Source organism: Tursiops truncatus, chromosome 10 (genome assembly GCF_011762595.2).
Source record: "Tursiops truncatus isolate mTurTru1 chromosome 10, mTurTru1.mat.Y, whole genome shotgun sequence".
Lineage (NCBI taxonomy): Eukaryota > Metazoa > Chordata > Mammalia > Artiodactyla > Delphinidae > Tursiops > Tursiops truncatus.
This window is the reverse complement of record NC_047043.1, coordinates 26,903,628-26,927,486: the sequence shown is the minus strand read 5'-3', so window position 1 is coordinate 26,927,486 and position 23,859 is coordinate 26,903,628. Positions and strand designations below refer to the sequence as shown.

General features: G+C 41.5%; 2 protein-coding genes and 1 non-coding gene across 12 annotated transcripts in view; 2 read left to right on the top strand and 1 right to left on the bottom strand.

Annotated features, from left to right (window-relative positions):
- Window positions 1-23,859, top strand: part of CENPQ (centromere protein Q) — a 94,155-nt gene that overhangs the window by 28,755 nt on the left and 41,541 nt on the right. For 3 of the 10 annotated variants that reach the window (XM_019949827.3, XM_019949829.3, XM_019949831.3), the window contains one exon: window positions 4,976-5,243. The exons of 3 other annotated variants lie outside the window; for them this stretch is intronic. In XM_019949827.3, coding sequence (XP_019805386.2) covers window positions 4,976-5,128 — 153 coding nt within the window. In that variant the 3' untranslated portion in view covers window positions 5,129-5,243. Of the gene's footprint in view, window positions 1-2,017; window positions 4,835-4,975; window positions 5,244-23,859 lie in introns of those variants that run through there. 4 more of the 10 variants (XM_073810632.1, XM_033864115.2, XM_073810635.1 and 1 more) reach the window with 3 other exon arrangements.
- Window positions 5,645-10,153, top strand: C10H6orf141 (chromosome 10 C6orf141 homolog). The gene has a single exon (XM_033864119.2). The coding sequence runs from the start codon at window positions 5,660-5,662 to the stop codon at window positions 6,233-6,235; it is 576 nt and encodes a 191-aa protein (XP_033720010.1). The 5' UTR covers window positions 5,645-5,659; the 3' UTR covers window positions 6,236-10,153.
- Window positions 23,038-23,145, bottom strand: LOC117314068 (U6 spliceosomal RNA). The gene has a single exon (XR_004528749.1). It is a non-coding gene; the product is annotated as a U6 spliceosomal RNA (small nuclear RNA).

The following is a 23,859-nucleotide window of genomic DNA, read 5'->3' as shown; positions in this document are numbered from 1 at the left end:
TCAGGGCCACATGTTAGGTAAACTAAGCCTCTTTCTTCTTCTCCCAGGAACACACCCTTTGGTAATACAAAATTTAAAACAAAGACTCCTTTTTAAAAAATTTGCCTCAGTTTTCATTTTATCTCAGACCACTGGGCTAAGCTGCTTGATATCCCCAGAACTGCCACATTCCCTCTCTTCCTCTTTTTTCTCCAATTTATAACTAATAACATCAGCTCCTCTGTTCTAAGATTATGGGTCTGGTACTTATTGTCTAGCTCCAGCCACTGACTTCTGCATCTTTCCCTAAGGATTTCATTAAAAACTGTGGTTTGGGTTCCCAGTTCTAAAAAACAATAATGAACTTTAAAAAAGTAAATTTAGGGCTTCCCTGGTGGCACAATGGTTGAGAGTCCGCCTGCCGATGCAGAGGACATGGGTTCGTGCCCTGGTCCGGGAAGATCCCACATGCCGCGGAGCGGCTGGGCCGGTGAGCCATGGCCGCTGAGCCTGCGCGTCCAGAGCCTGTGCTTCGCAACGGGAGAGGCCACAACAGTGAGAGGCCCGCGTACTGAAAAAAAAAAAAAAAAGTAAATTTAAAATATTTTGCAAGCTTCATAGTTTCAAAGTGTTACCAGAATTGTTTCATTTGACCTCCACGAAAACCCTGGGAAGCACACGGGACAGGTACTATTTATACCTTGCAGATGAGAACATAGATTTGGAGGCATTGGGAGACTTGCCCAAGATAACAGGGCCCATCAGAGTCACCTGACTCAGTCCAGTGTAGATTTTCTTTGCACAGTCTGAGTTCTTCAGGTCCCGAGAACCTTAGTTGTCAAAGGAAATATGATTAGAATCTCTTCTAAAAGGCTCGTAGTTTTCAAGGTCTATCCATAATCAGTCTGGATTTTATTTATACACAATAACCTCACCCTAGTCTCAGACTTGCACTTTGTGTTCATTTAGGTGGCTTGTTTGTTTCTTTTTTCATTTATTCATTAAACTATAAACAGTGATAGGCTGGGGTAAGATTATGAAGATATTTTATGTCATGCCTAAGGGTCTGAGTTTATTTTTGTAGCTATGGGGATTGGAGAGGTAGGGGCAGAGAGGAAATACATACACATCAGCACTCGGTTAAATATTAGATACGTGGGGTGGGTCTAGCCACTGAGGGAAAGGGAAGACAATAGAATTGCTAGTCAAGCTAATCCTTGGGATAAGGAACACTTGAAAGAGGGGACTGATTTAAGAGAATAAATAATGAGTTCAGTTTTAGATATTTTAGGTTTCTAGTGTGTTGACTGAAAAAAAAAAAAGCACAACATAAAAGTTGAGAGTTATGTTTTATTTGGGGGACATTCTTAGGACTTCAAGCCTGGGAGACAGCATCTCAAGAGAGACTGCTCCGAAGAGGGCGGGGGGTGGGGGTGGGAGGGGGGAGTTTTTGCAACAAAACCAGGTAGTTGAAATATCAAAAGATTATTGTTAATAAAAGAAAATCGGGTATCTCAAGTTAAGTTTAGCGCTTCTCTATGTTTGGGAAGATGCAGGAGTCTGGGCTCACTGAAATCATCCCTGTGCTATGCACCCCAGCTATCTGGGGCCAATTAGCTATCTGGGGCAGTTATCCTATGCTTTCTCATCCTGAGTTTCCTTACGTGCACCGTCGGGGGTGACTGCCGAGGCTGACGGCTAGATGGGCTTGGAGTGGGCAGCCCCTTTGCCTCCATCCTGAGTTCCCTCAGGGCCCACAGTCTGGGCAGCTGTAATGTAATGGCTTAATGGCTGCAACATCCTTTGTTTACTGATATGGCAGGCAACATTTTAGTTCTCAAGTGACATTCAAAAGAGGTGTCCAATAGAAAATTGAACAGAAACATTTTTCACTAGGTTAGACTGTGGTAGGAAGCAACCCTCAAATTTCATTGTTTTACTGTAACAAAAGTTTGTTTCTTGCTTAGAATATGTATCAGCTGCTGTAACTTTGCTGGATTCCAGTCAGCTCTGTCCCATGTACTGTCTTCATTCCCAGATCACAGCAAAGATGGCAGCTTTGATTGGAGCCTGCCCAAGGCCAACCTTGCAATGACTCTTCCTTTTTGCTCAGATGCATCCAATGTCACACCTGTTTAAGCTGAAGCAAGTCACATGGCCAAAGTCAACATCAGTGGGGTAGAGAAGTGTATGGGAATAGGAGCATTGCAAGTCATGTGGTACACAAGCCAGGAAGTATGATCTTCTTTCAGGATGAGGAAATAAATAATTTGAGACAATTATACAATCTACCACAAGTCTGGAAATAAGCATCATGGTCTATAATAGAGATATAAATTGGAGAATCATCAGAGTACAGGTTGCAGTTGAAGCCACGGGATGGATAAAATCATGGAAAGTGTTTTAGACATGAGAGAAGAGAAATGTCAAGGACAAAACTATTCTCTACACGTGCCTCCATATTCACCATTGCACCATTGCTCATAATGTTGCCTTATCCAGAATACCCTATCTGTCACTCCCATATCCACACTCTGTTTATAATAGTTAGTGTGATAGACATTAGTGCAATTTAAAAAAAATTCTTAACAACACCCTGACTACTTTTTTGGAATGTTACCTTTCCCTACCATACAGTTTTATTAGGTGGGGGAAGTCCAGCTGTTTGCTTTTCCATTACAGAAGCCAAGGGGATCCCCCAAAGGCTTCTTTGACTGTACCTTTTCTTTTACTGTCCTGTATTGTGAAGGGGTAAGCAGGTTGCATAAACTGAGCCAGATGGATACTTCTGAGTGGAATTTGACTCCTGAGTAAATGCCACAGGGACAAGTGTGAGAGTCGGAGTGCATTCCATCCAGCGGAGAAATCTGTTCCTGTTGTACCAACTCCTTATTCCCTCGGCAACAGCTTTGATTTCTACCTGTTTTAAAGTCTGATATTCCCACTTTCCCAACAAATCTGTCAATATCTCCTAACAAATCTCCTAATATCCTTATGACAAAGCCTCTTTTCCTTAAATTAGAGTTGGTAGTAGGCAATTCAGAGGGGAAGTAAATGGGTTCACTTTATCAGCACCCTTTATCAGACTTTTATGCACTGTGAGATATTAAAGCATAGCAGACACCACTATCCTGAAGGCAAGCTGCCTATTTCTTTGTTTATGTTCTTTTTAGACTTTATCTCTTTGAAGTTTAATTTATTTGGCATTTCCTCTTAACATTCTTTTATGCATTAATACACAACTTTTTGACATCTAGAAATTCAGGTGCTTTATGGTGGGTGAATCAGGCTCACTCCTCAGCAAATAGGTTTTCCCCATTCCCCATGCCCACTCTAATCCCTCACCCAATCCCCATTGGCATGAAAATTTGAAAGCAATAAATCTTGTGGTTTACATTACACTTCCCTCAGAATACAGGTACCTTCGTTGGAATTCTCCCAATATTCCTGCAAGGAAGGAAAACTCAGTGTTCTTATTGTCACATGAAAGCAGCAAAAAAAGGCCTAGAGTTTATCTATGGTCTAGAGTATTATCATTGGTAATGTTTCTTATAATGTTGTCTATGAACCACTAGCATCAAAATTGCTGAGGGTCTTGCTAAAAATCCACATTCTAAGCCCTCCCCGAAACCTATAAGAGCAGAATCTTTGAGAGTAGGGTAGGGCATTAGCCTGCAGTTGATTTTCTTGTGCGTTAAAGTTAACTTATTATCTCCTACGTTTGAACAGAGAATTTGATGTATGTAACTGATGTAAAGAATGAAAATTCCAACAGGACAAGCAATTCGGCTTCTTTCCTCCATCACCTAGAACAGTAGCTGACATTGAGCACACACTCAGTGATTCCTGGTTAAGTAAATGAACAGAAAAGAACATGAAGTCATTTAAAATAGGACCAAACATTTAAAGAAGGTCATTTAAAATAGGACCAAACATTTAAACTTGTGAGACCTCTGGCTCCACTGTTTATTGGTATTTGATCTTAACCTCCCTGTGCTTCAGAGTTCTCAAGGAGACTATAGAGCTACTTCGTTAGTTTGCTGTGAAGAATAAATGAGTTTGGGCTTCCCTGGTGGCGTGGGTAGTTAAGAATCCGCCTGCCAATGCAGGGGACACAGGTTTGAGCCCCGGTCTGGGAAGATCCCACATGCCTCGGAGCAACTAAGCCCGTGCGCCACAACTACTGAGCCTGCGCTCTAGAGCCCGAGAGCCACAACTACTGAAGCCCACGCGCCTAGAGCCCGTGCTCTGCAGCAAGAGAAGCCACCGCAATGAGAAGCCCACGCACCGCAACAAAGAGTAGTTCCCACTCACCACAGCTAAAGAAAGCTTGTGCGCAGCAATGAAGAACCAATGCAGCCAAAAAGAAATTTATTTTAAAGAAAAGAATAAATGAGTTTAAATATATCGAATGCTTAGAGCAATTCTTGCCTAATACACTCGAAAAATTTAGTTAATTGTAATTTAGCAGTAACTGGCCCAAGTTCAGGCATCCAGTCAGCAGACATCAGAAGGTCCTCTCTTTCCAAAATATCTTTCACCATACTACTTGGCCCTTCAAAGTATGGGCAGAAACTTGCACCATTGCAGTCATTTTTTTCTAAAGCAGACAGGAAAAGTGAACACTTTCTAATAAAGCAGGGACCTGTAACCAAGGACAAACTGGAAATCACAAACTAAGCTTCCTTTTTTCTGTTAGCTAGCTTTCCGCATTACCCTCAGGCAAAGTTAAGTGTGTCAGAGGGCCTAGCAACGAGAGATTCTGAAAGCCTACCCAGAGATCCATATTTATTTATTTTTAACTTCTGGGGTTAAACAGGTGTGTGTGTGTGTGTGTGTGTGTGTGTGTGTGTGTGTGTGTGTGTGTGTGTGTGTAGGGGTGGGGGTGAGGGAGGTAGGGGAGTAGTGAAAGGGGAAATTTTAAAAACGAACACAAAATTCTAAATCCTTAAGTTCTTATAGCGGTTTGGTTTTGTTTATTTTCGTTTGATCAAAGGCACTTATGCCCCTTTGGACGAGCATGGCCAAAACCAAAATGAAGACCGGTGTGACATTCCCGCCTTCCTACGAAGAACAACAAACAATACAAAGGCGTTTTCTCAAAGGGCTCAACTTTCCCAATCAGATGCTTTTGATCTACATTCGATAATCTTGGTAGGATGGTGAGGGTGGATTCGGAGTGGACACGGAAACTTTTATCAGAAGAACTTGATTAAATCAGACTTTTTTTTTTTTTTAACTTCCATGTTCCTTCACTCCAAGGAGAGTCCTTGGAAAGAAGACATACACTGTGTTGGGCATTTCGTGGGGCAGTGCGGGTGTGTGTGCGGTGCAAGGGTGTCTCCTGTTGTTTAGAGACAAACGGTGGTGGGCTGGAAACTAAGATAGAACTGAGAAGAGAGAGGGGAAAGACTCAGAAATGAGATCACGGCCGCAGGTCTAGGATCGCAGGTAAGAAGAGGAGGAGCGATCGTGGGGTTGCGGGGGAAGTGAGGCTTTTCGCCTTTGAAAAGCCCGAAAGCCGCGAGAAAGGGAGGGAGGCGCGGACGGGAGGGGGCGGGGACAGTCCCAGGCCCGGGAGGCGGGGTGCTCGGAGGCCACGCCCACGGCCGACCGGCAGTCCTGCGCTTTCCAGAGCTCCGCTGGCGTTCTCTGCGAGAACCGGCGGAAGATCCACCGGATGAATGGCCCTCCTCTCGGGATGGGGGCCCCGGGTCCGCGCGGGGCTCCGAATCTCGCGGCCTCGCCCCACAGCGGGCGGTGCGCCCGGCCGTTTGTGCGCAAGGCGGGGCGCGGGGCTCCCCTGGCCTTGGGCGCGCCGAACCCCTCGGTAGCGGGGGCTAGCAGCAGCCGGTGCGGCGCCCACGAGCACAGCCCCGGAGAGAATGTGGACTGTGACTCCTGGGTCCGAGAGAAAGTGCTCTTTCTTCTGCACCCGGAGAGGTGGCTGGGGACTCAGGGGGACTCCGTACGGGAAGAAGTGGCCGATGAGGAGGACCTTTTCAAAGCGGGAGGACAGGACCGGGAACCCGACTGCCCTTCGCCTCTCTTTCCAAGGGAAAAGCGAATTTCTGGCAGCCGTGTAGACGCTCCCTCCCGAGCTCCGGGGGACCCACCCAAACCCCTCCTCGTCCGGGTCGTGGATTATGAGGTGACACAAGAAGTCCTGCAGGTCGCGTGGGCGAAGGGCTGCATGACCACGCTGACCGAGGAGCGCTCCATGACCGCGGTCACTTTCACCGCCAACACGGAGTGAGACCGGTTGCGGGGCGCCGGGACCCTTGGAGAATCCCGAGCCCTCGGCACAGAGAGAGAGAGACCCCTGTGTCCACGCCGCGGAGGGAGAGTTTCACGGTCCCTCAGGACCTGACTCCCCGAGGAGATTCAGTGGGGAAGAGGAGCCCGAGGAACGTTCAGGAGTTAGTGAAGGAGCGCTCATCCTTAAGAAAAGAAAATGCTCTTCGGAAACTCCAGCCAGAAATTAACCGACAGCAAGAACCTTTTAAGAGGCTTCAGGGAGGCGCACGGCACCCAGTGCAGACTGAAGAACTGTAAGCAACACGATACCTCCTTTATACTGTGGCTTAAATACTCTGACGGTCTGGGGACCTTAGAAGAGGGGAGGAAATGTTATTTTCAAATTGGCAGAACGTGGGAATTTTGAAATAAGAAAATCTGTTGTTAATTTTTATTTTGAGATAACTCTCGGTCACTTTTCTGCCTCCCCGCCCTCCCCTTCTCTTTAAGACCTGAAAGCAGAAGTGAAGTTTGAAGTCTGCTCTCTGCAGAAGGGTGGGGGTGGGAATATATGGGGAGAGAGGCTTGTTTTGAAACTGAAAAAGAAAGTAAAAAGTGTGAAAATAAAATGTAAAACAAAATCGTTTTTTGTTACTGTCTTCTGGTGTGCACATCTTTTTCTTTCTTTCTTTTTTTAAAATGTTTTTATTACCTTTAAGTGTTAGGAACAAAAGAGAGGAGCTAGGAAAAGAAGGGGAGGAAACAGAAGACTGAATTTTGAAGGTGAAATGCTATTTCAAAGGGCTTTACCCCAAGTATTTAATTTAGTTCAGTAAAAATGCTATTAATATGAAATTTTTAGTTATCTTAATGTTTGAAACACTGCAGATAAATCTTCTGCTCCAAAGGTAGATAGAAATATATAGTTTGCCATAAAATGACTGTGTATCTTATTCTTATTCGAAGTTTCTTACTAATAAGATTTGTAGTCAAGACTAGATTGAAAAAAAAATCTCTCCTGATACTGTTGGAAAAAAAATTTCTTCTGATGCTATTGAAACAACTCATTTTTATTTTGTTTATTTTTTATTAAACACCATCTTTATTAACTCTAGTAGTGGGGCCTGGTTTGGAGGTGTGTTAGGAGCAAAGCACCCCCTCTAGAGATGAACTGATGAACTGAAGGTGTTATCTGGTTACTGCAGGAATTAACAAAACAAATGGGACTCTGGCTTTTGAGGAGTAAACTATTGAACAGGGAGGACCCCCTCCCTTACTCTTCCTCCTTTGCCTCTTATTTTCAGTTTAGAGCTTGACAGGCCCTCAAATAGCATCTGATCCACCTCTTGCCTCTTGGCAGACAAGATAGGTAAGATATGTCCCTATTTTACAGTTGAGTCAACCTAGGCCTAGAAGCCATGTGGCTTATGTAGGTCACGAAGCTAGTTACTGCATATGCTTACTAAGTAGGTAAGAATATGATCATCTCCCTCCTAAAAGTTTGGGGATGCCTTTAGGACTTAATTCTAGGGAGTCAAAAGATGAGTGAGGGCAGCCTAGGTTTTCTGACTCAGTCAGTTATGAGAACTACTAAGATCACCTTGATGTCCCTGAGTCTGGCCAGGCCTGTGGGCTTGAGATTTACCACTAGCAGTTCTCAGTGTGATCCTCACTTGAGAGAGGAATTCAGCACCTGAGCTCATCTGTGCTCAAAACTGCTTGGTTGGTAGAAAAGGTAATACAGACTCCATGAAATGAATGATCTTTTCATCCAACAACCCTGCCTGGCTCCAGTGTGAGGTTAAACTTCTTGGCAGACAAATTTCAGACCTGACTCAATAAGTTTGGTTGTTGTGAGTCAACATATGCCCCATGTGATAGAGCTTTGAATAGAGACAAGAAAAGCCTCTTTAAAGTTGACCAAAAACGGTAGCGGCATTCTGTTGCCTTCCCTATGGAGCCAACTCAGGACTTAAGCTTACTTGGGTTCACAACCACTTCACCTCTTACTAACTGTGACACTGGGCAAGTGTTTCACCTCTCTGTGCCTCTGGGTCCTTATTTGTTAAATAGGGATAATAAATAGTATCAATCTTATAGGGTTTTTCCTAGGATTAAGTTAGATGAAAGATATTTAGATCAGTGCTTGGCATATAATAAATGCTCAAAGTGAGCGATTATTAGTATTATCGTTATTGTTTAGTTCACTTTCATCCTAACCAGGCTTTAGGGCTTTATTTAATAAAAAGCAGCAGAAGGCATACAACACAAGAAATCTTATAGAACCCAAACCAGTGGTTTTTATGGACTTTTTTCTGCATTCTTAAAACAAAAGTTTTATTTCTAGCTTTTCCCACCATTTAATGGATCAGTAAATTTAAATTCCTTAGTAATGACACACACACACACACACACATACACACAGACACCCACAGCTTGTGATAAGATTCATCCTAAGTTTAAGAGGCCTAAGGTACACCATGTTTGACAGTCTTTGAAGAGGTTTCTCAGACTGCTTAGTTCCCCCTGGCAGGTAGGAGCTTGGAGTACTTTCTTTAGGACCTGTCAGGTTAGTTTGTTTGCCCTCAGGGATTTTAAATCTGATGCCCTTGTCATCTCAGAAAAGCAGAATAGGCACAATTAATTTTCATTTCATCTCCTTTCTGTCAAAAAAGTATTCAAGTCAGCTGGACTCCTTTAATCCAAATACGTTTGGGTTAATTTTCTTTCCTTTAAGTAAAAATTATTTTTAAAGCACTTAACCCCCCTGCTAACTGCCTATAATGTGCTTATACGTCTTCTATAAACAGATGTCTCCCCGATTCAAAAAGTAATAAGTTGAAGTCTACTGAATTTGCTTCACAGATTTTCCCAATCCAAGCAGAACCCTGCTATGGGAGGAAGCTGAGGAATCTTTTCCCAATTAACAGTGTCCTGGGGGCTTCCCTGGTGGTGCAGTGGTTAAGAATCCGCCTGCCAATGCAGGGGACATGGGTTTGAGCCCTGGTCCGGGAAGATCCCACATGCTGCGGAACAACTAAGCCCGTGTGGCACAGCTACTGAGCCTGTGCTGTAGAGCCCGCGAGCCACAACTACTGAGCCCGTGTGCCACAACTACTGAGCCCGTGTGCCACAACTACTGAAGCCTGCGAACCTAGACCCCATGCTCCTCCACAAGAGAAGTCACCACAATGAGAAGCCTGCGCACTGCACCGAAGGGTAGCCCCCGTTCACCGCAACTAGAGAAAGCCCACGCACAGCAACGAAGACCCAATGCAGCATAAATAAATAAATAAATATATAAATATATTTAAAAAAACAAAAAGAAACCAAACTGTCCTGGGAGTGAATCTGAAGGGAAGCCTGGGCATCCTCAATACCAAGAAGCCTCTGAGAATGACTGGGTCTTGGCTCTGTGGTCTTACCTCCACCTCACCAAAAGTGTGATCATCTACAATTGTCTTATGTGGATGAGTCACAGCAAGGACTTGGGAAGCCAGCTGACCACTCAAGTGACCATAAGACACATATTATAGTCACATAACTGCCATGGATCAAGCAAGTGTCAACCTCTCTTAACCTTTGTCCACAGCCTCCATCACCTTTGAGAGTCATTACATTTGACTCGCTGATCTTATTCTTGTTGGTCATAACCAGCACTTGATGTGCCTTTCTGCTTAAAAACAAGAAAGAAAGAATAAAGGAGAAAGAGAAAAGGCTTTCTGTTAACAGAAAAAGTTATATTCATTGCAAAAAATTTTGAGGAAATGTTATTTTGTGAGGAAAAAGAAAAATGGAATAAAAGAAAACAAAAACTCACCCATGACCCCAAATCTCTTTTAGTAATTGGTATGTTTCCAGTCTGGTTTTATTTATTTGATGTTTTAATGTGTATATACATACACTTTTCTGATCATAAACTGTATATAAAATCTGAGTATTGTCTTTATGTAAACTAACGTATACTGATGCTATCCAAGGTGGGGTCTGTGAACCAGAAGCTTGGGCATTCCAAGAATGGTTTTTTAAGAAATGCAGAATTCCAAGCCCCACTCTGAATCTGTTGAATCGGAATTCACATTTTGACCAGATCCCTGGGTGATTCACATTAAAGTTTGAGAAGCCTTGACATATATGCTATATTTAGTTCTGTATCCCACTTTGTCACTTACAGAAACGTAAAGGTTTTTCTTTTTCTATATGGAAAACAATGCCATGGTAATAACACTTTGTAGAATTATGAAAACATTTAGAGATTACAAAAGAGTGAAACATATATTGATTTGTGAATTGGCAAAGAGATCTCTAAAAAGCCTCGCAGTGTTTTTTTAAAGAGCCTTATTATTCTGAAGTTTTCCTAATGAAAGATTGATTGGTTATTGGAGTTCAAACTATTTCAGAAATGTGGTTCTTTTATTGTCTAAGAATGTGAAACAATACTTACTTAAAAATCCCCTTAAGGGAAGAGGGCAGGAAGTGATTAAAGAAAGCCCGATTACAACACTTGCAGGCTGAGTCAAGACTCGCCAGCCACTTGTAATGAATTGCCAGGGGTGGGGAGAGAGGTAGAGCCTGAATTTGAATCAACTGATTCAGATAAGAAAGCCGGCTGTGACTCTTGAACACCCTGACATTCTTATAACCCTGGTCAGTATTTTGCCCTTTCATTAGGGAGGGCAAATCTTTGTAACTTTTCTTCTGTAGATGAAGATAAGAAACAGCCCAATTTACTTTGGAAAGAATAAGGAATTATAATCATTTATTAGGCACAATGTAGCTAATAGTTAACAAAACATAAGACTTGGTTAGCTTTAAAGCAAGGAATAAATTTAAATTCAAACTCAGATTTCTAAGTGTAAGATAGAATGACTACTTTTAGGAGGCTGCAGTCTTCACAAAAGTAGGACAAACAGAGGCTGTTTATTCAGAGCTTGGTTATAGAAAGGGAGCCAGCCAGCATCACTTGCACTGGGCCAGGGAGCAAAGGCAGGTGGGGCAGTGGGAAAGTTTTACAGTGACCAAGATGATCTTAACTTTATTCTCAGCTCAACTAAACCTTAGGTTTCTTCCTGACTATAGCTGCTGAGCTCTTTAGAGCATTACTTGAGAAAACTTGCAATTGTAAATTTCTTTCTCTGCCCCTTTGAGATATAAATCTCCCAACGTCTTGCCAGTTTTACAACCCAGGAACAGGACCTTCTTTCTCAAGGATCTGGAAGCCATCCCTTTGAAATGTAATCTAGAAAGATGGGGGCCCCTGACTCCCAGTCTCTGCAAGGGGGGGGGGGTCAGAGCCCAACTTCATAAGCCTTAGTTAGCGAACATGGATGGCTTAATGGCTTTGACCAACCTCCCCCTCTAGTACTTCTCCACTAGCTCACCCCAGTGCTTAAAAGCTGTCCCACCTTTTGTTTCAAAGGAGTTGAGTTCAGTCTCTCTCCCCTATTGCAATAGACTTGAATAAAGTCTTCCTTGCTTCTTTAACTCGGTCTAGTACAATTTTTGTTTGACAACAGTGAAGAAAGGAGGGGTTTCATGTATGCTCTGATTGGAAGCTACTAGCATGGGAAAGCTAGAGGTGGGCTATCAAGAGGGGCTTCTTATATAATGGTTTAGGGCTCTCTCTGGTAGGTCCTGAGTTGGAAGGGTGCAAAAAAAAAAAAAGAAAAGAGAAAAATAGGGACGCAGTCATTGACCAAGTAAGTCCTGGTCTTTCTGGCCTGATTGCAGCAGAGGCTGTGGTTTGCCTTCCCAGGCTAGTTGCTCCACAGGTTGTAGATTCAAGTTCTACCTAATAGTTCTAAATAGTTACCTAATAGTTCTAAATAGTTCTAATAGTTCTAATAGTTCTACCTAATAGTTCTAAATAGTTCTAATAGTTCTAAATAGTTCTACCACCTGGTAAATAGTATCAGCCTGGTAAATAGTATCAGGATTTTTTTCTAGGAGTAAGTTTAAACTACTTAGAACAGTGCCTGGTATACAATAAATACTCAAAATTATTATTATTGTTACTATTGTTGTTATTGTCGATTTTAATTTTTATCCTAACCAGCTTTTGTTTTGTTTGTTTGTTTGTTTTTAAGAGCAAAAGGCATACAACACAAGAAACCATATCAAACCCAAACCAGTGGCTTTTACTAAGACTGTTTTTCTGTTAGAAACTAGAAGACCCAGTCACAGAATTCTGGAAGGTCCAGTCACAGAATTCTTTTTTGGAGAAAATCATGTTATAATTATTTCTTAAAAACATCCAGAATGCAGCACTGCAAGTAGTTTCTTCATGGGGTGAAATATGCTTTGGCATAGTTCAGCCCTGACTGTTGGCACCCAAACTGCTATGTAATAGACTAGTACTACCTTACTGAGAGAAAAGTCAGGGTTCACCTAGGTATTACCCAGTGATCACTGAGGTTGGTTAGTGCACAAGCCTAATCTTAAGGCTGGTTTGTTGGACAACCTGCTCCAGGCTTGGAACCATGAGTGTTAAAGCTGATTTGTGTGCCTGTTGGATCATCCTTAGGCACATGTCTTACTTCTAAAAACTCTTGTGACTTTGAGCTTAATTTGAAAGCCTGCTAGGTCCATGGAAAAGCCGGTACAATTGAATAACCGGAATTCAACTTACCTGGGAGAGGGACAGGGAGGTATACGGGGCACCAGGTAATCTTTACCAAATCAAAAGAACTTGAAGGGGAGGGCTTGTGAACACAGTCACCTTGTGTAAGCATTCTCTGACCACTGATGTCCATGTTTCAGAGAGAAGCCCTGTGCAAGCCTATGGACTTCCCAAGCCAGCCTCAATATCGACCCAGATTTCTGAGGTTATAGGTTCAGGGTTTACAGTCTTTCCATCCCAACATAACTGGATGGGAAAATGTGCAAACTTACAACTGAAATAATACTAAATCAAAATACGGGAGTAGAAGAAAGGAGGTTCTGTGACCTATATTCAGTGGCAGGGTTATACTTTACCTCTTGTTCCAGATGTGATATTATGTTTTTCATTTTAAAGCAGGAGTCATGAATACGTGCAACATTTTCTTGTATATCATCCTGTGCCTACGTGTGTCTGTGTGTAAAAACTAGGAGAATGGATTGTGCTTTTTATCTCTCTGCATCCCTTAGTTATCAGTAGGTAAAGAAAGCCTATTTTTTGGGTGACTGCTGTTTACCCATCACTGAATGGGAATCTGGAGTGATGCTAAGCCATTGTTTGTACAAGTGCAAAGATGACAAACTGCTTATGGTGAAGTTTTGCTAAGATTCTTTTCTGGAAATGGAGAACTCATTTCAGGTTCTTAGAAATCCAGACATTATAGAGTAAGTTCATTCAGTTCATGGATTTCAAATTTAATGTAAAGCTCTTTTCTTTTCCCCGCTTTGCTTTCTTCAAGAAATCCTAAGAGAAACACTGGTATTTACACAATTAAAACAAAGCTTCTCTGGTTGGAATGAAGTGGGTTTGCCCATCGTTGCCCTGCTTGACTTTCTCTTCAAATTCCTGAGGCTCTGCCCTAGCCTCACCCACAAGGAATCTTCAAGGACTCCCTAAGAAAATGTCCTTCCGATGCTTAATGTTCTACAGCCAATTGAAAGCCGGGGGAGGACTCTTCCATATTTCTGAAGTTTAGTGCCACATGGGAAGATATAAAACCTTAGCACTGGCCTAAGACAAAGCCAAATCTCTCCAGATTTTTCAAATCACCTTTCTCAAGTAAGATGCCTTACCTGCTGAAAAGGGCATGAAAGCTTCCTTCTTGATAAGCTTCCTGGTAGAGTTAAGGAAATGAAATGCTCAGGGTTAAATGTGTCTGGTTTTCCCTACTGTGTTTGATCCCAAAGCACAGAGGTCAGGGATGACCTCAGTGCCCTAGAGATAAAAGTGTTATTAGTGACAGAGATGAAACTTCTTCCTAAAAAAGTGGCTCTTTAAGATGTACGGTGACCTTGGTTGGCAATTTTTGTGAAGCAGTGTGTTCTAGAAGGAATAGGAAGTGGAGAAGGGGGAGGTGGGGCTTAGGATTGAGTGTGGAGTAGTCATGTACTCAACCAAATGTTCATTCGGTACCTACTAAAAAACACAAGCTTCGGATTCAGAACTGGGAATACATTCTTAGTCATGTATTTGCTATGTGATAACAGCACGTTATTTAACTTTTGATAAATTCCAGTTGCTAAATTCATACGACGGGAGTTAAATAGTCCTCATTTGGTGACTCTGAGCCTTCCTGGTGGGTTTGGGGGCTCCGTGAAGGTTTGATCTTTTATCTCCAGGGACAGTGACAGTGGACAAACTAAATTTAATAAGCCCATCAAAACAAATCCTCAGAAGTAAGCTACCCCACTTCCATAGCTTGCCACATACTCTGAAACAATGTAGGGCTGTCAACAAAAGTAGTTTTAATTTTGATATGGGAAAGAGTATTCTGAAAACTAAAACTACACTAAGATAATAATAAAAGCAAAAGCTTGCCTTGAAATCGAGGGCAATGTTCACTGCTTCAGCTTGGTGAATCAATTTCCTCTTGAAGGAAGTTTTGCCATACTGTCATTGTGGTTAGCTGTTTTATCACAGGAATTGGTATAGTTTTCAAGTGACAGAAAGCAATCAACTGCTTTTAAGTGTTTTGTTAAATAATATTCATCCATTCATCCATTCATTCATTTATATGCCTGGGCGTCATACATGGACTTTCTCCTCATAGTTGTGCTAGATTATTTCCATTCCATGAAAGAGAAGACTGGGGCTCAGGGAAACGAAAGGACCTAACAGCAGTAGCATGGGGTCAGTTAGATGCTCCACAACTCCAAGGCTCTTTCTAACAAAACGCTCTACCTAGCTCGCACCAGTTCATCTCAGCGCCTCTGTGATTTTGAGCAGCATGATGTTCTTTCCCTTTCCCCTCACCCCTCTTCTTAAACCCTTACCTTTGGAATATAGTAATTTTTAAATATAATATTTGTGGTGGTTGCACAGGGTAGGCTTGCGGGCAGGATATCAGCAAATCTCTGTACTTCGTGAATGACAGCGTCTTTGTAAGGTATTTGAGTTCGGTGTGCCATTCGAGGCACCCACGACTTTGGCGATCTCATCATGGACCTTTTCTGGATAAAACAGAGCACGGTTACAGTCTGCGGTGGGAGGCGGGTATTGAAACAGTCTCCCCATTTTCTTTAAATGTGAAAGTCAAGCCCAAGTGCTCTCTGAGTTCTGACTCATCTTTCCCCCCCACTGCTTCCACCTCCAGGCCTCTATTCCTAGGGCTCCTCTGGGGACCTGCACGTAGTGATGCCTTCAGACCATCTCAGATTGCTTAGAGGGCAAAATCTACCTTCTTATATCACGAGGAGACTAAAGGTACAAACTATCCTCAAGGGTAAAAATTAAGGTATCAGGGCAACTCTAGAATTCTGCATTGTCCAGTCCAAGAGTTTCTGCTTCCTCTCCTTCAGACAATGCTCTGAATTTTAGAAGACTTACTCTGGGTCTTAGGATATCGCATCATGAGCAGAATCCCCCAACGCAGCGTGGAGGCCGTGGTCTCTGTACCTGCTGCAAACAGATTACTAACAAGTGCCACCAAATTGTCATCACTGAAACAGTCCGTAGATGTATCTTTCTTCTGAAAGAGGAAAAGGAATCATTAGTGATGAAATAATTTTATCCTGGGCAACCATCACAAATAACCTCCAGTGAATTGAAAACACAAAGTGTTACATTCTTCCCTCAATCGAGTGGAATTTTATTTTATGAGAATGTTGTGCAGAATTTTAGGATAAAGCACATCCCGGATGCTAATAATGATACATAATTCTAAAAAATGGGAAAGTCTGTTTCTCATTTAGGAAGACTGGAAGTAAGTTGTTTTTCTGTTTTTTTGCGGTACGCGGGCCTCTCACTGTCGTGGCCTCTCCCGTTGCGGAGCACAGGCTCCGGACGCACAGGCTCAGCGGCCATGGCTCACGGGCCGAACCGCTCCGCGGCATGTGGGATCTTCCAGGACCGGGGCACGAACCGTTGTCCCCTGCATCGGCAGGTGGACTCTCAACCACCGCGCCACCAGGGAAGCCCAAGAGCACTGATTTTTAACTTAATGAGAACTGCGTGCAGATCCTAGCACAGACCTTCAGCATGTTACTCAACCTCGTTGAGCCTTCATTTCTTTATTTTAAACTGAGGAAAATAGTAATAATACATAAATGGTTGACTTGTTGTGACAAGTTAAGAATGAACAAATACACAGCTCCTGAAATATACTTAGAATTATACCTGGGGTTCTCATTTTTTTCCCCTCTTTTGTTCCCTGACAAGCATTTTCATTTGTCAGAGTTGACTCTTCTGTCAACTTCTGTCAGAGTTGACTCTTTCATTTTGCTGTCACTAAATTTTCTACCTTTTTATGCTACTGACTTTTAACCATGCATCTGAGAGATAACTCATTCTAGTTGACTTGATCAAGAAAGAAATATCTTTCCCTTTTGTGTTAGAATGACTATGAAAAAGGAACTATATTAATAGACTGGATTGAACAATCTTTTACCTATTGCCTTCTTGATAACAATATTTCCTCAAGTTTTTACTGGTTGCCATTATATTATATATTTACCTTTTAGTGTATCATTCCTTTTCTCCAAGGAATTAAAAATTCTTGAAAGCAAGGACTCTTCCCCTGACCATTCCTACCCCCTGCCCCCAACTATGGAATCCCCAATGTCTAGAACAGAACAGCTCCTGGCACTTACTGAACTGACACCGGTCAATAAATGCAGGAGTAAATGAATGATTGAAGTCTTCTGAACATTTTGTTTCTAAAGAGTCATTCCTAGTAACATAGAATTTGGGGAAACTGAGTGACCATGCGTATCAAATTCTGTCATTTTATGGGTAGTGCAATTTAGACCCAGAGAGTTCAGCTTTGGTAAGGGTCATGCACTTCTTCCTAATAGAGCTACGATTAGGACTTAGGTCTGCTCCTGCTGCAGTGTGTTCTTCACACCACGTGGCTTCATGCCATAATACTAAATATATACAACTACTTGACTCCTCTGCTTGGCATGACTTTGGCTTGCTGGAACACAATCCCAGATAATCCTGTCTGGCAGGCACTAACGAAAACCTTGAGCCAAGTCTAAAAGAGGCAGCTGCAGGCACAGAACAAAGGGCTGTATTTCTTTGCATTAAAAGTGACTGTTACAGAATGGCCATCATCAAAAAATCTAGAAACAATAAATGCTGGAGAGGGTGTGGAGAAAAGGGAACCCTCTTACACTGTTGGTGGGAATGTAAATTGATACAGCCACTGTGGAGAACAGTATGGAGGTTCCTTAAAAAGCTACAAATAGAACTCCCATATGACCCAGCAATCCCACTACTGGGCATATACCCTGAGGAAACCATAATTCAAAAAGAGTCATGTACCAAAATGTTCATTGCAGCTCTATTTACAATAGCCCAGAGATGGAAACAACCTAAGTGTCCATCATCGGATGAATGGATAAAGAAGATGTGGCACATATATACAATGGAATATTACTCAGCCATAAAAAGAGACGAAATTGAGCTATTTGTAATGAGGTGGATAGACCTAGAGCCTGTCATACAGAGTGAAGTAAGTCAGAAAGAGAGAGACAAATACCGTATGCTAACACATATATATGGAATTAAAAAAAAAAAAATGACATGAGAAACCTAGGGGTGAAACAGGAATAAAGACACAGACTTACTAGAGAATGGACTTGAGGCTATGGGGAGGGGGAAGGGTAAACGGTGACAAAGCGATAAAGAGGCATGGACATATATACACTACCAAACGTAAGGTAGATAGCTAGTGGGAAGTAGCCGCATAGCACAGGGAGATCAGCTCGGTGCTTTGTGACCGCCTGGAGGGGTGGGATAGGGAGGGTGGGAGGGAGGGAGATGCAAGCGGGAAGAGATATGGGAATATATGTATATATATAACTGATTCATTTTGTTGTGAAGCTGAAACTAACATACCATTGTAAAGCAATTATACTCCAATAAAGATGTTAAAAAAAAAAATAAATAAAAATAAAAGTGACTGTTAGTTTCAGTGACATCTTTTCCATGATATCCACACTTAACAGTGTTCCCATCAACTAAGCTCTTTTTCTAAAACAAAGGACGGAGGGAGAGACAAAAAAGAGATTCCAGTCAGACCAAATGGGAGTGTGTCAGGGATTAAAATGACTTGTAGCTGATTCAAATTGTTATTATAATAATAGGTAATGTAATATGTAATAGATCCTAGCGATGCTGTTATAATCCCAATATTACAAATGAAAAAAATGAGGCTTTAAGAAGTTAACCAATCTGCCCAAGGTCATGTATTTATTAAGTGAGAGAATTCAAGTTTCCTTGAGTCCTGGGCTATTAATTTCTTTAATATATTGCTACTTCCCAGTATTGATTCACACATTTGGCTCTAATTAATATAGCACCTGGAAATGATGATAGCTGACCAGCAATCAAATGTTTCTTGATTGCTCTGATTCTGACTGTATAAAGAAAACTGCTGGATATACTCAACCTTATCTCCTAAGATCTGAGTGAAGAAAGCTGGGGATTTTCTGTCTATATCTGTTAACTATTGAGAGAGGAGTAATGATTTTTCTGACCATAATGATGGATTTACCTACATCTCTTTGCAGTTCTATCCATTTTTGCTTCATGTATTTTGAAGTTTTGTTATTAGGGGCATAAATATTTAGACCTGTTACGTCCTCTTGATTAATTGTTTTATTATTATGAAATTACCTTTTTTATAACTGTTATATTCTTTTTTCTTAAATCTACTTTGTCCAATATTAATACAGCTCTCCCAGCTTTCTTGTGACTAGTGTTAGTATGGAATATCTTTTCCTCATCCTTTTACTTTTAAGCCTATTTTTGTCTTTATATTTAAAGTGTATTTCTTGAAGGCAGCATATATTTGGGTTTTGTATTGTTTATTTAATCTGATAAGGATAAGTCTTTTAATTTGAGCCCTTAGCCCATTTATATTTGATGTGATATTGTTAAGCTATTTGTTTTCTATTTGTGTTATGTGTTTTTTGCTCTTTTTTTCCTGTTTTTCTCTGTTCTTTTGGATTATCTTGTTTTTTAACATAAATTGATTTTAACGCCTTTGTTGGCTTAATAGCTATAAAACTGTTTTGTTATTTTAGTAGTTGCTTTAGGGTTTTCGTACACACCTTTAATTTATCATTCTCTATCTTCTAGTGATATTACACCACTCCTTATAGTATAAAAACTTACAATAGTATATGTCCATTCCTTTTTCTCTGGTTTTTATGCTACTGTTCTTACACATTTTACTTTACATATATTATAAATACCAGAGTACATTGTTATTTTGTTGTTTAAGCATTTAATTATCTTTTAAAGCACTTAAATAGGAAGAAATTTTTTTAAAGTTGTGTATTTATCCAAATAGTCACCATTTCAAGTGCTCTTCATTTCTTTGTGTATTATGTTTCCATCTGGTATAATTTTCTTTCTGCCTGAAAGACTTCCTTTAACATTTTTTGTAGTATGGACCTTCTGGTGATGAACTCTTCTATCTTTTTTTCTTTTCAGTTTATCTAAACTAAAAATACCGAGAAAAAAACAAAACCAAAACCAGAACCAAAAAATCCCACCCAAAAAATAGTTCACCTATTTCTCCTACTCTCTACTCCCTGCTTCTAGCAACCACCAGTCTGTTCTCTGTATCTATGAACATAGGTTTTTTTTTGTATATATATTTTTAGATTCCACACAAGGACAGATAATATGTTATTTGTCTTTCTCTATCTATTTTCACTTAGCATAATGCCTTTGAGTTCTGTCTATGCTGTCGCAGATTACAAGATTTCTTCCTTTTTTAAGTCTCAACAATATTCCATTGTATACATATACCACAATTTCTTTAGTCAATAATTAAAAACTAATCTCTCAGATTTAAGACATGAACCAGAAATACAAAGAATTCCAGAAATAGGCCATCTGAGTAGAGCTTGAGATTTTTAATCAAATCGTCCAATCAATCTAAATGGTATTATTTACTACTTAAAGTGATTTTGGAATGTATAAGGCGTAAACACACCAAAAGCATTCAGTGCCTCAGAGCTGGGCTACGTTTTAGGGGTGGACCTCAGGGAGAGGGGCTTTGTGCCCTGTGCCCAAGCCTGAGATTAAAAGGGCATGGAAAGCATGAGGGGGGCAAGGAAGGGCAGCACTTGGCTGCCAACTGGGTAGTGCCTCAAAAAAAACAGTAGAGGGGAGAGAGGCCTTCTAGTCTATAAAAGAGGAAAAGGAAGAGAAATAAGGAAGAAAATTAGAAAGAAATAAAGAACAGACAGAAGGAAAGAAAGAAAAAATATTTTAGGTTCATAGATAGACATACTATATATATAAAATATATGCATATAGCATTTTCAGATTTAAGAATATTCACATGACAAAAAAATATATTTATATACATATTCAGGTAAAAATCCCCTGAGAATCTTTAAAACAAATGAGTGGGTCCCTAACTTCATTTTCATATTCACTCCTGAACTTTCCCTTATTTTTCTTGCCTCAGTATGAATTTTAGCCTAGTTTCCCTTACATAAATGTAACCTATAATCTGTAAAGCCCCAACATTTAGTCACATCTGTCAAATAAAAAACCAACTGAGAAAGCAGAGACTTAGTTCAAAAGGATTATTGCAAGGCAGGGAAAGGGACTATTGTAGTAGGGTGAATGCTGCAATCATAATGAAGTCTGCAAGCATCTTAGGAGTACAGAGAGGGGTGAACAAGGCCAGGAAGGACAGGGTGCATGGAAGTGGGGTGACAGGTGGGATAGTGTCAGAAAATTTTCACACCTCCCACCCCAAGCCATCCTATTCTGAGCAGGGTTGTCTGCTGGCTCATGCTGGGTGTGGGCCAAAGTTCAGGGCTCTGGAGGAAGGAGAGAAGCTTAACACTTGTCTAACAAGTGTTTTGTTCTGATTGGTCAGTGAAATGAGTAGTTCAGGAAATAAGTTATGAGGCAAAGCATAGGAATTTGTGCCTGGCCTTGTCACAGGTAAACAAGGGGTTTTGTGAGTCTTATCTAATCATATGGGGAAAGGCTTTTTTTTTTTCTTTTTTCTTCAGTAAACTGTGAGGTTCCTTTAAACTTCCCTGTTTCCAGAAGCACAGGGCTTAGGTAAAATTCAACATTGTCAAATCCCTATTATCTAACGTTTGACATATTATTGAAAAAAATTGCTAAAAACTGAAAAAAAAAAATAAGAGAATAAAGATCCACACACATGCCTTCATTCACCAACTTTCTGTGGTAAGGTCAAGGGCGCACCCTTGGGTCTATTGATTGAACTTTCCTATCTTCTTCCTGGCATAAATTACACAAAAAGTGCATTGTCTAAGATATTCAGCTTCAGATTCTTTAAATAACAGAAAGAAACTAGACAAGCAATCTGAATGAAGAATCTTTCTAGATTTTTGTGTTTACTTCCCAGTCTTGATTGTTGTCTTGTTTATTTTATTTTATATGTTGCTCTTGTCTGATGCAAGAGCAATTTCTTTGTTTCTTTTTGTTGTTGTTGTTTTAGCAACTTGTCTTTATAGTCTTTCTAATATAGCCAATCTAGAAATGACCACTTTCATTCATTGCACTTACAAAACAAGTGAGCATTGAGTTGGATGTTTTTGAAAGGTTCTATACAAGCAAGTTACTAAAAATGCATCATTCAAATAAGTATTAAGTAAACTGATAACATGTAATTGTTTGAGGTCTGGGCTTTGCTCTGAGCTTCTGGGAGGTAACCCCTGAACCTTGGAATGTCCTGCTTGATAAAGTGTATTTGTTTACCTGGGAACCTTGGGCCACCTGGATGGTCTCTGCTAATATGGTTTATGGTGTGGTCTTTGGCTGTGTGGTAATAGCTAAGTCTCTGGAGGGTAAACACTAAGGTCAGCCATGTGGGTGACTGGCCAAGTGTATGTGACAAAGCCCAAATAAAAACCCTGGAAGCCAAGGCTGGGTGATCTTTCTGGTTGCCAGTACTTCATGCACATTGCCACACATCATTGCTGCTAGTAAGCCCAGTCCGCTTGACTCCACTGGGAGCGGACCACTGGAAGACTGTGTCTGGAACTTTCTTAGACCCTGCCTTATGTGCTGCTTCTTTCACCTGATTTTAATCTGTATCCTTTTGCTATTATAAACTGGAACTGCAGGCATAATAGCTTTTCTGTTTTATTTTGTTTGTTTGTTTTTGCGGTACGCGGGCCTCTCACTGTTGTGGCCTCTCCTGTTGCAGAGCACAGGCTCCAGGCGCGCAGGCTCAGTGGCCATGGCTCACGGGCCCAGCCGCTCCGCGGCATGTGGGATCTTCCCGGACCGGGGCACGAACCCGTGTCCCCTGCATCGGCAGGCGAACTCCCAACCACTGCGCCACCAGGGAAGCCTTGTATCTTTTTTTTTTAATGTAATTTTTTTTTTTTTTTTGGCCATGCCACAGGGCTTGTGGGATCTTAGTTCCCCAGCCAGGGATCAAACCCGTGCCCCCTGAAGCATTGGGAGCACGAAGACTAAACCACAGGACCACCCGGGAAGTTCCATGCATCTTTTTTTTTTTTTTTTTTTTTTGTATTTCGGCTCTACCAGGTCTTAGTTGTAGCACGTGGGATCTTCATTGTGGCATGCAGGATCTTTAGTTGAGGCATGTGGGATCTAGTTCCCTGACCAGGGATCAAACCCGACCCCCTGCTTTGGGAGCACAGAGTTGTAGCCACTGGACCACCAGGGAAGTGCCCCCCCCTTTATAAAATAGGGAATGCTTCATGAATTTGAGTGTCATCCTTGTGCAGGGGCCATTGCTACTCTTCACTATATCATTCCAATTTTAGTATACATGCTGCCCAGTCGAGCATTCAAGTAGCCACTTTAGAATAAATGTTTGTTTTTCTTGTTTGTTGTTTTTTTTTTTTTGCGGTACGTGGGCCTCTCACTGTTGTGGCCTCTCCCGTTGCGGAGCACAGGCTCCAGACGCGCAGGCTCAGCGGCCATGGCTCACGGGCCCAGCCGCTCCGCGGCATGTGGGATCTTCCCGGACCGGGGCATGAACCCGTGTCCCCTGCATCGGCAGGCGGACTCTCAACCACTGCGCCACCGGGGAAGCCCTAGAATAAATGTGTTTTTTTTGAAACCTATTGACCTGCATATCCAAATGAACTCTCTGGAGACCCTCTTAATGTCGCCTTATGATCAGAGGAACGAGGAGGACTTGGGACATCCTGGTGTCGAAAATGATTCTTTGTGATGATCATCAAGAGTGGGGACAGTGGACTTTTATAGGTGAGCTTTTTCAAAAAGCCCATTTGAAAGAGAAACTGATGCAGGTTTGAAAGAAGTCACCTATTTATCTAGTAAAATATTTAGGATCTACAAATAAATTACACTATTTTCCCAGAGCAATGACATATTAATTAATTGTTATTATAATTTTTCAGTTCTAGCATCTAGAAACTGAAGTCCTGTTAATTATGTCAGGGCCTCACTGATACTTAAGCGCATCCTGGCAAGAGACCAGAACTCCAGAGATAGAAGAAAAATCTTCAGCGTTAACAAAGAGAAAAAAATTTTAT

What these genes read in the sequence shown, in the direction of transcription:
- C10H6orf141 (XM_033864119.2), top strand. Translation starts at nt 5,660, where the DNA reads ATGAATGGCCCTCCTCTCGGGATGGGGGCCCCGGGTCCGCGCGGGGCT.